The following is an 18,764-nucleotide window of genomic DNA, read 5'->3' as shown; positions in this document are numbered from 1 at the left end:
TCTCCTCCCTGACCTATCACCTTCATCCCTTCCCCCACTCACCCATTGTACTCTATGCTACTTTCTCCCCACCCCCATCCTCCTCTAGCTTACCTCTCCACGCTTCAGGCTCACTGCCTTTAATCCTGATGAAGGGCTTTTGCCCGAAACGTCGATTTTGCTGCCCCTTGGATGCTGCCTGAACTGCTGTGCTCTTCCAGCACCACTAATCCAGTATCAGGAAAACTGTTGACTTCTCTTCAACTAACCTCGTATAGCTTTTATAAACCTTGGGGTGGGGGGATGTTGAGAAGCGATTTTACTTCAATGCTCTGAGCATTATCAGATTGTAAACTTTCAAGTATTAACTCTTTAATTTCTCACAATTATACTCAACGTTTTGAGTGTGTCAGCATTCCTTTAATGTCCAGACTGGATTCTACAAGTTTCTTCTGTGCCAGGATAGCCAGCATTTTCTATGCAAACATGACTGCTTCCATCCAGAAAATGATCTCTCAGCGCAATTGCCACTCAGTACAAATGCTATCACCAAATCTCCAAAATCAGACACGACATTCTTTAAAGCTACAGTACTGAATATATTTGTATTTTATATGGTTGCATGGAATATTTAAATTGAAATTTCATTGTTGAAACTGTAAAATGTTCTTTTTTAATACTTGCTTACATTGTAGGTAATGTTGCAACAAGAATAAAAGATACTACTAAATTTTAAACCACATGAACATTTGTTAGCAAAGCACTTAATACTACACACAAAACAGCATTAATTCTTGTAAATGTACAAATGTGTGTTTATTCTGTCTATTATTTGAGATCAAAGATCTCTTAACATGAAATGACTACTTACTTATTTCAGGAATGGTGGGTATGAAACCTCCCCCTTGGTTGGACAGTATTGTGGATCAAAAGCCCCGCCACCTATCATATCCCACAGCAATCAGCTATGGATTAAATTTAAATCAGATAACACTCTTCAATATCGTGTATTTAAGGCTCATTGGGATGGCACCACAACAGGTAATAGCATCACATGATAAAACATATCAAACACTAATTTCAGATTGATAGGTTTAATTTGGGCAAAGGGTATGCCTTATTTGTATGCAATTTTAATGACAAGGGGACAACACAGTGGCTCAGTGGTTAGCACTGCTGCCTCACAGCACCAGGGACCCAGGTTTAATCCCAGCCTCAGGCGACTGTCTGTGTGGAGTTTGCACATTCTCCCTGTATCTGCATGGGTTTCCTTTAGGTGCTACGGTTTCCTCCCACAATCCAAAGATGTGCACGTTAGGTGAATTGGTTACGCTAAATTGCCCATAGTGTTCAGGGGTGTATAGGTTAGGTGCATGAGTCAGGAGTAAATGTAGGGGAATAGGTCTGGGTAGGATACTTTTCGGAGGGTTGGTGTAGACTTTTTGGGCCGAAGGGCCTGTCTCCAAACAGTAGAGATTCTAATTCAAAGCAGGAAAGAATCACAAGTTTTCACAAACCTTTGGGGTAGGATGTTCAGCATTTTGATTCAGGTCTTGTTGAAAATTAATATGGATTCTTCCTTATCTGATAAACTATGAATTAAGCTGAAGATTATGTAATGAATGAATAGCCGCACTACTACACTACGGATGGAGAGAATGTAGTTGATGGAAACCACTGACGATGGTTGGAAATGTTGGTAATCCCATGTGTGTAAACACCTTGCCCTTTTAGATGATTTGGGAAGTGAATTTGAGAAGTGCAGTTGAGAAGCCATGGTAGCTTGCTTGCAATGCATTCTGTGGAAAATCATAGTATTATGATGGAGTAGGAAGTGAATGTTTGTCTTCATTAGTAAGTGCTGATCAAGTGGACTAGCACTAAAAAGCATTGAGATGTGCTATTTTTACCCAGATTTTTAAAATAGTTCACAGTTATTAATGTAGTCCAGATGTGTACATATGCAGGGCATAAACTAGAAGTCTGATTTTTAACTCCATCTACTCAACCTGGTCAGAATGCTTACTTACTGCATCACCCAAGGCAATATCACAGAATTATTACAGTTCAGAAGGAGACCATTCAGCCCACCATGTGTAGGCTAACTCACCGCACAATTAAACTGACTGGTCTGTAGTTGCTTGGCTTATCTTTGGATCTGTTTTGAACAAGGTCATAACATTTACAATTTTTCAGTCCTCTGGCACCATCCTAGAGGATAAAGAAGGTGAAAAAATTCTTGCCAGTGCCTCTGCAATTTCCATTCTCACTTCCCTCTATTTCCTATGCACCTGACCAGTGCTTTGTCAACAAGTATAGTACCTTAATCATCACCACAATAGGGCAATAAGACCAAGAAGGTTAAGTTAGACTGGGATTCCATTATAACTAGTCTATAATTTTTACACTTCTGTAATTTCCTTGTTTGGTTTGTTCCTCAACATCCTTCTCACTAATTGGCAGACTATAAACAGCACTGAGCAATGCAATTTCATCTTTTTTATTCCTTAGTGATTGTGTCTTGGCATGGCCTCAAAATGAAGAGATGACCTTATAGAACTGAGATGAGGAATTTCTTTAGGTGGTGAATCCAAAGAACTCATTGCTGCAGAAGGCTGTGGAGGCCAACTCACTGAGTATCTTTAAGACAGAGATAAATAGTTTCTTGATTAGTAAGGGTATCAAACGCGACAGGAAAAGGCAGAAGTATTGTGTCAAGAAACATGTCAACCATGATTGAATGACAGAGCAGACTCAGATGGCTGAATGACATAATTCTGCTCCTATAGTCTTTTTAAGATATTCACTTTCTCCAGCTCTGCAAAACACTCATTAATCAATAAGACGAATGGAGTAGGTTTTATATTTCTTTTCTTCAGGTTGCGGTGGAACTCTTACAGCGTCAACAGGGAGTTTTACCTCACCCAACTATCCAATGCCATATTCACACAATGCAGAATGCTACTGGCTGATTGAAATCAATGCAGGTAGTGTGATTGAACTGCAGTTTGAACAATTTCATTTGGACTCCAGCGCTGGATGCAATTTTGACTACCTAGCTGTACGTACAATCTTGTTAACATTTTTTTCTTGAAAAACTATGATATATTTAAACTAATATTTCAAGGAATTTAATATCCAGGCTGGATAGATATTGTGTGAGGTATCGAAAGTTTTTTTAAAATTCATAGATGAATGCACATTCTGAATTTTAAATAAGCGGGAAGGAGTTTATTTAAATTTATTAATTTTGTTTTTATTATTAAGCATTTTAAAGGTATTTGTAAACTATTGAAGATTTTAAACAAGTTGAGAGTCAAGCAGTATTTTTACAATGACTTAGAATGGTATAACTGTGCATCTTGCAGCTTGACATGCTATTCATATTACTAATTATGACTTATTTCTGCAAGTCCTGTAAAATTACAGAATTTCCCAGAGTTAATATGGGAAGAAATCAACTTCCATTGCACAATACAAATAAATGCTGTTTTCTCCCAATGGATACATCTTTCAGAAGTGAATACAAATACATTTCCTGATTATGGTTGGAATGGTTACAAGGAGGTTTTAGGCAGACCTAATTTGCATCCTATTTTCATAATTATGTGTGCAAATGTGGATCCATACGCTGATGGTGCAATGCAAGATTGCACATAAATGACATTTAAACTATTGGTGGCAAGGGATTACTGGAGAAAGGTGAGAAAATTTGTGACACTCTTTGCAATAATTGAGAAGATATTTCAACCCACCAGTACTCTTTTCCAAGTGAGAGGATTAATAATTGTCCGGCAAAACTGATGGCAAACATACAAGAAAAACATCTTAGGCGAGTGTCAGAACAATTCAATATCTGGTCCCTGTTTGATGGCAGCTGTATAATGTACTTGGAAAGATGGAAACCAGTCATGGCACCGTTCTAATAAATCTACATGAAGGTGGAATCCAGTTTTGTCACAGTAAATGGTTACCAGGACAGACGAATGCTTCAAGGATGTTCTTAAAGCCTTCCGTGAGAAAATGCAATATACTCACTGACATTTGGAAACCTCTAAATCAAGACTGTACAAACGGAGAGGAAGTATTTACAAAATGGTGCCAACCATTTTCAGCATCTTCCATAGGTCCACTTAAAGGTTAAGCACTACCAAAGAAAGGAGCAATTGAAAACCCTAGTATCTCATCCACTCACCTCTTCAAACTCCACCTGTCCCACCTGTGGCAGCATCTAACCATTTAGTCATCCCAGGATCCACAGCACCATCATCCTCAATCCCGAGGGCCTGCCCAAGTAAAGAGAAAGATTATTGTCACTATGCAAAAATACAGTTTATAAGATGAGAGGGATGACCTATCTAAATATATTCCAATGGGTAATCATACAGCCCTTGGATCTTTCATGCTGCATATCTTCTTAATGCAATGAGGACATCCCTATAGATCCACTACTAAATGTAAATTGATAATCATCGGGGGAAAGTTGGATTGGAAACTCTTATAGGACTTTTCATCATGACCTAGATGACTTCTCATGGACAATATGCCTAATGTACCTATTGTGCTCAATGTTACCGTGATGTTACAATACTGCAATGATTTTCCATATCACTGTGGATGTAGATAATGCAGGTACTTTAATATTTGCACATATAGGTGTCCCATGTTGCACAATGTATTTATATATTTTGGGAGATACATTATGAGCTGCCACATAAAGATCAGATAATGTGTGATTAGATTAGATTCCCTACAGTATGGAAACAGGCCCTTCGGCCCAACAAGCCCACACTGACCCTCTGAAGAGTAAAACAAGCCCACACTGACCCTCTGAAGAGTAATCCACCCAGACCCATTCCCCTACCCTGTATTTACCCCTGACTAATGCACCTCACACTATGGGCAATTTAGCATGGTCAATTCACCTGAGTTGCACATCTTTGGACTGTGGGAGAAACCAGAGCACGGGAGGAAATGCACACAGACAAAGGGAGAAAGTGCAAACTCCACAAAGACAGTCGCCTGAGGCTGGAGTCAAACTGTGAAGCAGCGGTGCTAACCACTGAGCCACCATGCCACCATAAGCCATTCTGGAAACATTACATCACATTATAGAATTTATGTGATCTATTGGTATAAATATCGATCTTTGCTGTGCCCAAGAGCAGGCGAACAGGAGGAAGGCCATTCAGCCCATCAATCCTGATCTGCCATTCATTAAGATCATGGTTTTTTCCCCAAAGTGTCCCTACATACCTCTACCTTATTGGTGTATAGAAATTTATCACAGACTGATCTTCTACTGCCCACTGAGATAGAGAATTCCAAAAGATTCACAACCCTCTGATTCAAAACTTTTATTTTCATCTTATTCTGCAGTGATTTCCCCTTTAGTTTATATTGTATCCCCTGGTTCTAAACTCCTCAACCAGGGTAACAGCTTACCTGCATCTAGCTTGTCTACCTGTATTTTGTATGTTTTGATGAGATGATCTCTCATTCTTCAAATTTTGGAGAATACAATTGCCTAATCTCTCTTTATAGTACAGTCTTGTCATCCTGGGGATAAGTCTCTTAAACCTTTGTTGCTTTCTGTCTATGGTAATGATATCCTTCCTAAGATAAAGGGGCCAAAACTGTATATACTACTTCTGGTGTAATCCAATCAAGCTTCCACACAATTGAAGCAAGATTTTACCACTCCAGCACTCAAATCCTTGTTTTGTACGTTTCTCAGTGAAGACTTGTGTCGGGTGTCATTTATCTTCGATGTTAAGGGATCCTTGTTCACGTTAGCCAAACCTTTCCTTTTCACATACCATAGAATATTGCAAGTCCATTTTTGCAACTCTATATTCATATTCTATTCTTCCTTTCTTTTTCAGTTTCTTGGCCCTCCTGCCCCATGTTTGAAAATGTTAACTGCTATTTCTGGCAACTTTATGTAGGCATTTACTTTTAATCTTTTGTCTTATCCTTAACTTCCTTAGTTAGTTATGGCTAACAACCTTTTTGTGAAGTTTACCCAGTTTGAAGGAATGTATAATGGCTGCAGACAATATAAATACATTTTATATGTAGCATTTTACCTTTTATGTATTTTCCCAACTCACTTCAGCCAATTTAACCCTCATAATGTCTTTCGGTCAAAGTTAAAATGTTTGCCTCAGATTGAACTTTTTCACTTTCAAATGTAATGTCAGATTAGGTGAGATTATAGTCACCCATCCCTAAAGGTTATTTTACAACCAGACTGGTAATAAATGTAATGTGTGTAAATTACATAGATCACATATATTTCTTTTTCTCTTCTAGATTTATAATGGAAACAATACTAATTCCCAGCTTTTGGACAAACTGTGTGGTCATCAGATGTTAGTATCAATTCTCTCTTCCGGAAATAATATGTACATAATACTCCGAACTGATAGCTCAGTAACAGCAGGAGGATTTTTTGCTAAATATACACACAGTAAGTAACTCAATCCACAGCAAAATGGCCATGTTTTATTCATCATTATCTAAAATCAACAATGTTTCCTGTGAATATTTCAGCACAAGCTATTTCCAGTCACGAGCACTCGAAATGCTGGCCAATTCATTCCTTTTTGGCTCAGTTCAGATATTCCTCAGAATACTAACACTGAGCTGATGTTTGTGAGGGAATTAAGAGTGATTGGCACATGCTCCAATGGGCCAGTTTGCTGCTTCTGGCATATCTAGAGAAGGAGGTATCATTTTGGATGTAACTATGTTCACACCCACAGTGTGGTGAACGTGTAATGGACAGCCCAGCAACATAGTAGAGACAGATATATGCAAACATTTAAGGGATAATTGTATGGATATACTAGGGAGTGTGATTGAGACATAATTGCCTTTCCATGTTCACTAGGTGGATTGTGATTTTACCTATCATGCACTCTCCAGTTTAGAACACCACTGTGTAAAAAAAAACTAATCTCACTGAATGACGCATTCAGAAATGACCTTAAACAGTTAATTCCACTCATTAAATTATTAACATGTCATCACACCTTCTAATGGAAGAATGTTTGACAAAAGCCTTAATGAGGTGAGGATCTGAGACAAATTGATGTTAGAGTTGAAGTGATTTTATTAAAATTGCATTGTATAAGTCTTTGATAAGTTTTGTCACCTCAGCACACATTTCAGTTTTTGCTCTGTTCATTTGTGTAGTAGACCTTTTTCTGACAAGTTGTTCTCTGTAAGAGCAACCATTCTAGTTCCCCTCTCCCTGTATTTCCCTGTAGCTCTGCATGTTTTCTCTTCTCCAATAATTATCTAATTTTCTTTAAGCCTTGATTTAATCTGTCTTCACCACACTCTCAGGCAGTGCATTCTAGATCCTAACCAATCACTGCGTAAAGACAATGGTTCTCATGTTGGCATTGTTTCCATTGTTCTATGTTTAACTTTCAAAGTTTGCAAATAACTAACATGTTGCTTCATTTGCAGTTTGTCAGAAAGTGATAATTGCAAATCGTAGTCAAGGGATCTTAGAAAGTACAAACTTTCCACGGCCTTATCCTTTGAAGCAAGATTGTTCCTGGACCATACAGGCAACAGCTGGGAACACCATCAACTTCACCTTCACTGCCTTCACTCTGAACTTCAAGAACTGCCACTTAGCTTGGTTAAAGGTGAGTTGGATTTGTAGTAGATAGCCATCTAGGAGATAATGGCGTCACAGTAATATCACTGGACCAGTAATCCTGGCTTATGCATGTGGGGATGTGTGTTTAAAAACAGCTGCTGGAATTTGAATTCTGTTGGATATAATATGGAATATGACATCAGTCTCAGTAATGGCGACCATGACAAGGCTTATCTAATTCACCTAGTTGGTTGCTACCAAGGGCAGGACTTTCTTTCACTGAGGAGCAGAATTCCCATTCCTCTGTTAACCTGGGGAAATGTGATCACCCTTCATTAGAAAGAAAAACATCTCAGGCATTTGTCTGATCTCAACCACCCTATCAGGTGTGCCTTTGCAGGGTTTACAGCTGGAGTCAAAGCCATAGTCTGTCCTGCTATGCTCTCTGATTGACTCCCATTCTCTGTATATGGTGTTTGTCTCCTGGTAAATTCCGATGGTTTTTCCCATGGCTTCCAGCAGTTGGCGTGACTGTGCTTTACTCTTCAGCAATGAAAGCAGCCAGGTTTCTTAATCACACCTGTCATCTCAGTGCCACACTTTCTGAGGAGGGCTCCCGGGATTTCCCTCTTTCCCATCTGAGGCTTTTTTCAATCGCTCTTGCCACCCCTTATTCTTTCAGGTTAGTTTGGGAGTTTTCTTCCAGGACAAGGGCTAATGAATCAGCTCATAGCCAGTGAGAGTAGCAACTCACCTTAACCAAGTCTCAATCCGTTTGGGGAGGATATGAAGTTTTTGAACTTGTCAAAAAGAATTAGTTGACAGAGGTTTTCGTAAATAGCTTCTGTCTTAAGAGCCCACTGATCAAAATGAAGCTGTTTAAGCTTTTCAAGTTTCAAGCCTTCTCCCGAGAGTAGGCAATTTCAGATGGTTACATTAACTGATGTGCACTTCCATTTGTCATTTTTTTTTACTGCTTTGAGATCAAGTGCACGTTCCTCAGATAAGAAGCAGTAAACTTTGTGCACTTTCCCCAAGTCCTTACTCTACAGTAATACGGATCAATATTGGGCTGGCTGCTTTAGCTGCTGTGATACTTACTTAAGAAAAGATTTTATAAGACTTCCATCTCTGCCTCCTCAAGCTTAGGAATCAAATCAGAAAACTGAGTTGATCCCACCCTCAAGTCTGAGACAACAATGTCTGATAGAGTCATAGAGTTATACAGCAAGGAAACAAACCCTTCAGTCTAACTCATCCATGCTGACTAGATGTCCTAAACTGAATAAGTCACACTTGCCAGCATTTCTAAAACCTTCCTATTCAGTTACACACCCAGCTGCCTTTTAAGTGTTGTAATTGTAACTGCTTCCAACACCTCCTCTGGCAGCTCGTTTCATACACGCCACCCTCTGCAAGAAAATGTTGCCCCTCAGATCCCTTTTAAATCTTTCCCCTCTCACCTCAAACCTATGCCGTCTAGATTTGGACTCCTCTATCCCGGGGAAATAGGTTGGCTGTTCACCCGATCTATGCCCCTCATGATTTTATAAACTTCTTTAAAGTTGCCCCTCAGCCTCTGATGCTCCAGGGGAAACAGCCCCAGCCTATTCAGCCTCTCGCTATTGCTCAAACTCTCCAATCCTGGCAACATCCTTATAAATCTTTTCTGAACCTTTTCAAGTTTAACAACATTTTTCCTGTAGCAGGGAGACCAGAATTGAACACTATATTCTAAAATTGGCCTAACCAATGTCCCGTACAGCCGCAATATGGCATCCCAACTTCTATACTCAATGCACTGTCTAATGAAGACAAGTATACCAAACCCTGTGGCTCCACTCTCAAGGAACTATGAACCCGCGCCCCTAGGTCTCTTTGTTCACGGTCTCTTTGTTCGATGTCTTCATGGGACACCGTAGGGTTCCCTTTCCTCAGTTCATATTGACTTAAGTTAATTTCCTTATCTTCCCACTTTTCCCTGAATTTCTCTCTCTTCCCTCCTTGTTCTTCTTCACTAGTTCTCTCTCTCTCTCTCTTTTCTTGATCTGTCTATTTCCTCTTCCTCTACTTTTTCTAAACTTCTAATTTCTGTTACTCCAGTGTTAATCTCGTGACCATTATTATATCAATTTCATTGTTCTTGGTTTCTACCTTTAAACAATTGGCCAATCCTGCTGAAATTTCAGGTTTTCTGGCAAGATCCTAATTCTAAGCTAAATCTTTTAATTATTTGAGAGACAGAATATTTGCATCCTCAAAAATAACTTCTCATAATTTTGCAAGGAACATGCTAACATCAAATGCATACATAACTATATTGTATCAGTGCATGAAAATCTTTCACATTTAAATAAAAATGGTTTTAAAGTGAGAACTTAATCACTCTAATTCTTTTTTGAGTTGTCTGTGTGTTTAACTCATGGTGTAAACTCTCAATTTCTACTTATCTGACTCTGGGCGAGGTTCCCTAATTTGTTATGGTTCCAGATAGGATACCCTTAAACTATGAGCAGATGAGGAGAAATTAATTTACTTGTTTTCTCATCTATCCCCTCAGTTGTTTGCACCAGTGATCCTTTCCCTTGGATACCTTTCTCCTATACCATAACTAAGTTGGTGATTGTGTGTCAGTTTTTTCATGAGGAGGTGATGACCTGGCCGTATTATTGCTGAACAGTTAATCAGGGCCAAGGTAATATTCTGGTGACTCGATTCAAACCCCAGCATGGCAGATACTAGAATTCCCTTAAATAACAACCTGGAATTGAAGTGTAATGATGATCATGAATCCAATGTCAATTGTTGGAAAAGCTCATTTGATTCACTAATGTCCTTTCAGGAAAGAAACTACCATCATTACCTAGCCTACAGACTCACAACAATATGGTTGACTTAACTGTCCTCTGAACAATTGAGAATTAGCAGTAAATGCTGGCCCCAACTATTCAACTACTCCTTGTTTGACAGCCCTTTCATCCCTGGAATCAACCACCTCTGAACTGCCTGAGGGCCGCCACATCCTTTCTCAAGTAAGGAGACCAAAACTGGACACAATGTTCCAGATGTGGTCACACCAGCACCTTATATAATTGTAACAACACTTCTTTACATTTATAATCCAGTTCTTTTGCAATAAGTGCCACAATTCCATTTGCCTTTCTCATTATATACCTACTTTCTGCGATTTGTGCGCAAAGATACCCAGATCCTTTTGCACTGATGATTTTTTAAATCTGTTTCCCAATTAAATAATAATTTGCCCTTTTGTTTTTCAGCTGAAATGAACAACTGCACACTGATTCACATTAAACTCCATCTGCCAGATTCTACCTATTCTACTACCCTATTGCAGTCCATCTGTGAACTCTTTATCCCTTCATCACTGCCTGCTTTCCCACCTATTCTTTAGTATCACTCACAAATTTTGCTGTTACACTATGTCCCTGCTTTCAGATCATTTATATCAATTGTAGGTAGCTGAAGTCCAAGAACTGAACCCTGTGGCACTCCACTAGTTACAGTTCACCATCTAGAGAAAGACCCATTTATCCTGACCCTCTGCTTTCTGTCCATCAGCTAATCCTCTATCCAAGCCAATACCCGACTGTAACCCCCTGGCATCTAACCCTGGGTGTAGGGTGTAGTACAGCTCCAAACATTACTGGTACTGAAACGTAAACATTCTTTATCTGACTTAGTTAATATTTATCATAGACAACAGCAGACATCATTGTTGAAATGGGGATGATATCATTTTGGCATGTTTTCCAATAGGAATGTTTATATCGAGCCAAATCTATAAATTAATTAGAATTAAACTGGAGTGTCTTTCTGAAAGAGAAATTATCAGACTTTTAATATACAGGAAGTTTTGTACTATAAAAAAGTACAAATATTATAACTTATGGGTTTGCGGGGCGCACACAGTCTGTATCATTTGAAATTATTTTAATTGTAGCAGAGATACACTGTGTAGAGGAAAGACTGCTCTGGGCAGATTAACGAGTTGCTTTATTTTTCTGGACTTGGTCTGCTGGTCTAAACAATATCTTTCAACTCAACATTCATTCATGAGTATAACCAAAGTCCATTGCCACTATATGTAAGTGGCAAAGTGTAACAACAAGAGCAGCACGATAAGGTATATCTGAATAAAACTCTCAGATTTGATGGCTGTACCGAAGCTTGAAATCTGGTGTTTGCCATTGAAGATTAGCAGTCAGAAGATACAGATTGTCCATGAGAAGTCTGAATGGGAGTGGGGTTTGAGGGTTGCTGAAGAATGGTGTCAGCAAGGCTTTAAAGGCAATATACAGCAAAAGATTGGAGCAAATTACTGCTGGAAAGTGTACTGAAAACAAAAAAATGCTGGAAATCACAGCAGATCAGGTCCATCTGTGGAGAGAGAACAAACCAACTCTTCATCAGAGCACACCATAAAGTTGTTGGGGGTATTCCAATGCACCACCTGGAAGTAAAGGTGGAAAGACAGGGTATTCCTTGCTGTCTCAACACTGTGGAGCCTCCCCAACCTATTCTGTGGCTCCCAAATGGATGACTTTGGCGTCTTGAGACAATATTAAAGAAAGTGTGAGCTTGCACTACAAGCAACAAGCTCACAGACTTGGTGAGCTTGATTTCTGCTTCTTTAACCTGACTCTTGTTGCCTATGTGGGCCAGGGTTTTAAAAAAAAAGCAGTGAGTAAATAAGATGTTAAAGTTTTCAGAGATGCTGATATCTTCGAGGATGCATTATCAGTCACAAAACTAAATGTTGAGAAGGAATGAATGTGTGGGTGTGCAGCAAAAAGGGAACTATCTAACTAAAAGGGAAGGGAAATTGCATTAAAAAGTACCCTTTATTTTTCATCAAACAAAATAATAGACTCGCTGTATTTCTTTGATTTGTCTTAAAGTTGTAATTTTCTGAAGAAGCTGAAGAACTTTTAAGTCGAGGCTCCCTAGCTGTAATCTTATTTCAATTATGTTAATTATTAGGAAATGCACCATGCATGTCTAAAAAGTGGGACATGACTTCCACTGGCCTGACAGCCCAGATGTTACTGACCTCAGAAAACCACATCCAAGACAAGGAAATGTGCATTCCAAGCCTATAGCATGGTTTCTCAGTTTTGAGTGATGCTGGAGCATCCCTGTTCGCATTGCAGCTGATCTAGCATTGTTGCCCCAGTCACGTATATCAGGACCAGCCTGTTTGGTGAAAAAGTGCAGCTTTGAGATATATTTCAATCAATAAAAGCCATCAAGTTACAGTGTTGTAACCCAATCTCCAACTTGCTCCTTCTGTGAGCTGTAAGGAGCTGTGAGCAAACACAGGGCTGTGATTCTTTGTATTAAAAGTATTTTCATACACTTTCCTTCTTGTTCACTGTGTTTACCCCATTTGACTTAATTTTGGGTCTGTGTTTTAGCAGAGAAGTTATGGAAAGTGTTGATCTTTACTTTTTAATCTGATACAAAACCTCCTTCTTAACCTGCTTTGACTGTTCACAGCTTTCTCTTTGTTCGCCAGTAACTTCTCTGCTTTTGTTTTTCTTTCGCTTCGATATATTTAGCTATACGATGGATCCAGTGCCCAGTCTCCACTTATTGGTTCTTTCTGTGGGAATACTATACCTCCATCAGGCACAAGCTCTGGGTCTAGTCTGCATGTTGAATTCCATTCGGACTCCAGCTTTTCAGGGAATGGATTCCAGATGCTGTGGTTGCAGAATGGTAAGGTTACACACATATTGTTGAAGATTGTTTGAGCTGGCTCTCAGCTGTTTCTTTTTATCTTATGAGCCAGCCTTGTTTTATTATTTCACCAACCGATGCAAATTTACATGTTATTTATCCCAGACTTTCCTATATCAAATCCATTAAAGCTCATTTGGGATGTCAAATTGCCAAGTTCCTAGTGTGTTCTCTCCACTTTTTAATTACCTATTCCCGCTATTACTATAAAATGGTTATGTCGAGATTATTCTTCAAACCGTAGTTGTTTTTCCAGCAACTAAGTGCTGATCCTAGGTTTCTTCACAGGAGTTTTTTTTTTAAAGTTGGCATTGGAATAGCAACTCAAGCTTTCCAAGATTGGTAGAAAAGTCTGGAACAAAGGGGAAGGAAGAACTTATCACAATCATTACAGAAATATTATTACAAAACTAGTGTGACTAAAGACTCTGTATGTCTTAAGAAAATGGCTGCAGAGATAGTGACTGCAATGCTTGTAACCTTTCAAAACTTCCGAGATTATAGAATGATCCAGGCAGTTTGGCAAACCATAAATATAACACAACTATTCAAGAAATGAGGGAAAATGGAAGCAGGAAACCGCTTTCATTTTCTAGTTAGTCTAAGATCTGTCTTTGTGAAATGCTAGAATCCATTATTAAAGAGATAGTAGCAGCACTTTTAGAAAATGATAATACATTCAGGGACAGCCAACATGGTATTGAGAACGATATACTAGCAGAGATGGAAGATTGAGTTATCTAACAGGAATTGGGACATTATTCAAGCTGTAGTTAATGGTGTACCACAGTAATTGGTGTTGGGGTTTCAATTATTTACAATTAACAATAATAACTTGGATGCAGGGGCCCACTGTGTACCAGCAAAACTTGCTGACAATACAGCGATAGGTCAGGAAGCAACTTGTCGGGGGGGATACAAAAAATCTGCAAAGGAATATATGTGGAGCATGATGTGAGAAAATGGGAAATTGCCTTCGTTTGCCAGAAGAATGGAGAGTGACAGCAGAATGCTGCAGTACAGAGGAATCTTGGTGTCCTTGTAGATGTACCACAAATAGGTTGAATGAATGTAAAGCAAGTAAGTATGGAGGCAAATGAAATGTTGACCTTTTTATTGTAACAAGGATGGAATATAGAAGTAGGGAAGTCTTGCTACACTTGTAGAAGGCATTGGTGAGACAGGACCTGGAGTGTCTCTGGTCCTCTGATTAAAGATGAAACACCCTTCCATTAGAAGCAATTCAGAGAATGTTCACTAGGCTGATTCAGGAAAGAAAGAGCTGAGAAGTGGTTGATCAGGTAAAACTTATACTCATTGGAGTTTGGAACATAGAACATAGAACATAGAAGAATACAGCGCAGTACAGGCCCTTTGGCCCTCGATGTTGCGCCGATCCAAGCCCACCTAACCTATACTAACCCACTATCCTCCATATACCTATCCAATGCCCGCTTAAATGCCCATAAAGAGGGAGAGTCCACCACTGAAAATGGTGGTTAGAAGAATGAAAAATGATTCTGAGAGGAGTTGGAAAGGATCAATGCTGGGAGGATGTTTCTGAGATGTTTTCCCTCATGGAGTATCTGGAGCAATTGATAAATAATAAAGAGATTGGGAGGAATCCCTTTTCCAGGAACATTCCTATTCTTTGGAATTATGTTCAACAGAGACATATGGAATTGGGTCACTGAATAAGTTCAAGGCTGAATGAGATAGATTTTTGTTTGAAAGAAACCATGGGGTTTGAGTGCATAATTCCTGAAAGTGGATTTGCAGGTAGACAGGATGGTGAGGAAGGTGTTTGGCACTTTTGTCTTTGGTCAGTGCACTGAATATCAGAATTGGGAGGTCATGTTGCAGCTGTACAGGACATTGGTTAGACCACTTTTACAATACTGCATTTAGATTAGATTAGATTAGATTTCTTACAGATTAGATTAGATTTCTTACAGTGTGGAAACAGGCCCTTCGGCCCAACAAGTCCACACCGCCCCGCCGAAGCGCAACCCACCCATACCCCTACATTTACCCCTTACCTAACACTACGGGCAATTTAGCATGGCCAATTCACCTGACCTGCACATCTTTGGACAGTGGGAGGAAACCGGAGCACCCGGAGGAAACCCACGCAGACACGGGGAGAACGTGCAAACTCCACACAGTCAGTCACCTGAGTCGGGAATTGAACCTGGGTCTCTGGCGCTGTGAGGCAGCAGTGCTAACCACTGTGCCACCGTGCATTTAGTTCTGGTCTCCTTGCTATATGAACAATGTTGTTAAACTTGAAAGGATTCAGAATAGATTTACAAGGATTTGGATGTAGGTTTGCTCGCTGAGCTGAAAAGTTCATTTTCAGACGTTTCGTTACCCTACTAGGTAACATCTTCAGTGGACCTCATGCAAAGCAATGCTGGAAATTCATGTTTTCTAGTCATATGTTTGGATTTCTTTGGGTTGGTGATGTCATTTCCTGTGGTGATGTTGTTTCCTGTGGTAAAGTCATTTCCTGTTCCTTTTCTCAGGGGGTGGTAGATGGAGTCTAACTCGATGTGTTTGTCAATAGAATTCCAGTTGGAATGCCATGCTTCTAGGAATTCTCGTGTATGTCTTTGTTGGCTAGTCCTAGGATGGATGTGTTGTCCCAGTCGAAATGGTGTCCTTCCTCATCCGTATATAAGAATACTAGTGAGAGAGGGTCATGTCTTTATGTGGCTAGTTGGTGTTCATGTATCCTGGTGGCTAGTTTTCTGCCTGTTTGTCCAATGTAGTGTTTGTTACAGTCCTTGCATGGTATTTTGTAAATGATGTCAGTTTTGCTCATTGTCTGTATAGGGTCTTTCAAGTTCATTAGTTGCTGTTTTGGTGTGTTGGCGGGTTTGTGGCCAAGGGGTCAGAGTAGTCTGGGCAGTCATTTCTGAGATGTCTTTGATGTAGGGGAGAGTAGCTAGGGTTTCTGGACTTGTTTTGTCTGCTTGTTTGGATTTGTTGCTGAGAAATCGGCAGACTGTGTTCATTGGTATAGGTGATTTTCCTCTGCTCTGCGTAGTTCCTCTGTGCAACAATGTTGCGCTAGCCACAGACCCCCACATCCCTTTAATGAACATGAAAAATCAACTATGAATCTATCAAATGGCGTAGACGGCTCAATGGACTCCATGACCTACTCCTACTCGTGGGTTTTGCAATCTAATGACTCAGTTAATCGTCTCCTCATTTTCTGCCCTTGCTGTTCATAAAGAAAGCATTCCAATTACAAAGGGACCGAGCCAAGAACTCTACTGGTTGGGCTGATATTGAAAGGACTGCAGAGAGTTTAAAAAAAGTGAAGTAGTTTACAAATCAGCAGGGAAAAGAAGCTCTTGGAGCTGCTTCACCAGAGGGCTGAGTCAATATGACAGTGCTTCTTCACATGAAAAATGGCTCAAGCCTTTGTCGAGGGATTTCCAGGATCCTAACATCAATACATAGAGGAGTGTTTTTAATTAGACTGCATGCTTGCAGAATCTCTTCCTGCTCATGTACGCCACCAAGTGGTTGCTGAGAAGACCTGATTAATTTTCACATACTGTGGGTTGTGGAGGTGCTGCAGAGACCATTAATATGGACAAAATCTGGCAAGTCTTGGGGGATTGAGTTCCTGCCAATTTGAATGACCAGGTTTTGAAATGAGATGTTCTTTTCTGTTTTCCTCCTGGCAGCTGGCTAAATTGCTGACCAGCTTCACACATAAAAACTAGAAATTGGGGAACACAGCCCAAGACTCTTGTGGCTGTCATGTGGAAATCCAACTCAATCTAATAGCACTGATTGCCATTATATTAGGCTGCAGCAGTTCAAGAAAACAATGCCAAGGTTGAGTTATGTATTTAAGAAGTAAGGCCACATCCATCTGAGAGGCTGAGACAGAGGAGCCAAGAGAACTACCAGCTACTGTAGGCCGAACACAACTGATATATTTAGCAAAGCAAATATTTTTAACATTTTGAAATTGCTTTTAATTTAGAAAATTACTGTTCATCTAATCTCAGGTGGTTGCATGTGAGTTTAAGGTTGTGTTACCCAGGAGTGGCAGTGCCAGTAATGGCCCTGATACCATGGCACTAAAGTTCAATCTGTTCATTCAAAGTGGGATGATGATTTCTCCTACTCCTTGGTATATGTAAAATCACTAAAGAAATGTTAATTATTGTGAGACTATATGAGACTAAAAATCAAACCTTTTTCATTATGCTTAAAGTTTGAGCCTTTACTGATTAGGTTAGATTCCCTACAGTATGGAAACAGGCCCTTTGGCCCAACAAGTTCACACAGACCGTCCGAAGAGTAACTCACCAAGACCCATTTCCCTCCCCTACATTTACCCCTGACTAATCCCATGGGCAATTTAGCATGCCCAATTCATCTAACCTGCACATCTTTGGATTGTTGGAGGAAACTGGAGCAAACCCACACAGACACAGGGAGAATTAGATTAGATTACATTACATTAGATTAGATTAGATTACAGTGTGGAAACAGGCCCTTCGGCCCAACAAGTCCACACTGACCCGCCGAAGCGAAACCCACCCATACCCCTACATTTACCCCTTACCTAACACTACGGGCAATTTAGTATGGCCAATTCACCTGACCCTGCACATCTTTGTGATGTGGGAGGATACCAGAGCACCCGGAGGAAACCCACGCAGACACGGGGAGAATGTGCAAACTCCACACAGACATTCTCCTGAGGCTGGAATCAAACCCAGGTCCCTGGTGCTGTGAGGCAGCAGTGCTAACTACTGAGCCACCGTGCTGCCCTCTAGTCGCATTTAAAGTTGTACATCCACTATTTCTGGTTCTGGGCATTTGATTTGGGCAGATTGTGAATCAATATTTAATTGAATTGATTAATGTTGCTTGATGAAAAGGATAATGTCAGGTGTATCTGAGGATTACCAAGTCACATGCCAATGGGAAAGTGGAAAATAGAAAGTTATATTACATACTACTTGGATGAAGGAAGCTTTTGAAAATAAAATTTCTGTATAGGTGAAGTTTAAATTTGATTTTGAACAGTGTATCTTCAAATTCATGGCAGATGGAATGTAATGTGAATAAGGGTGAAGTTATGCCCTTTAGTATAAAAGTCAAAAGGCAAATAATTTCTTAAACAGTGGGTGGGTTGGGAAGTGTTAGTGTCTGAAAGTAGCTGGGTGTCCTTGTTTATGAGTCACTGAAAACTAACATACGGATGCTGCAAGCAATTAGGAAGGCAAATGGCATGTTGGCCTTCATCATAAGTAGATTTGAGTACTGGAGTAAAGATATTTTACTGCAATTGAAAAGAGTCAAGACTAGAGTGGTGCTGGTGAAGGGCTTTTGCCCGAAACGTTGATTTTCCTGCTCCTCGGACGCTGCCTGA

At 39.9% G+C, this 18,764-nt stretch overlaps 1 protein-coding gene across 1 annotated transcript in view; it reads left to right on the top strand.

Annotated features, from left to right (window-relative positions):
• cubn (cubilin (intrinsic factor-cobalamin receptor)) overlaps window positions 1-18,764 on the top strand; it is a 292,612-nt gene that overhangs the window by 90,483 nt on the left and 183,365 nt on the right. The window contains exons 20-24 of the mRNA XM_043690378.1: window positions 860-1,020; window positions 2,859-3,040; window positions 6,295-6,451; window positions 7,459-7,643; window positions 13,177-13,336. Coding sequence (XP_043546313.1) covers window positions 860-1,020; window positions 2,859-3,040; window positions 6,295-6,451; window positions 7,459-7,643; window positions 13,177-13,336 — 845 coding nt within the window. The remainder of the gene's footprint in view (window positions 1-859; window positions 1,021-2,858; window positions 3,041-6,294; window positions 6,452-7,458; window positions 7,644-13,176; window positions 13,337-18,764) is intronic.

Source organism: Chiloscyllium plagiosum, chromosome 5 (genome assembly GCF_004010195.1).
Source record: "Chiloscyllium plagiosum isolate BGI_BamShark_2017 chromosome 5, ASM401019v2, whole genome shotgun sequence".
Taxonomy (NCBI): Eukaryota; Metazoa; Chordata; class Chondrichthyes; order Orectolobiformes; family Hemiscylliidae; genus Chiloscyllium; species Chiloscyllium plagiosum.
Note: the sequence above shows the minus strand (reverse complement) of the source record. Positions and strands in the feature narration are given on the sequence as shown.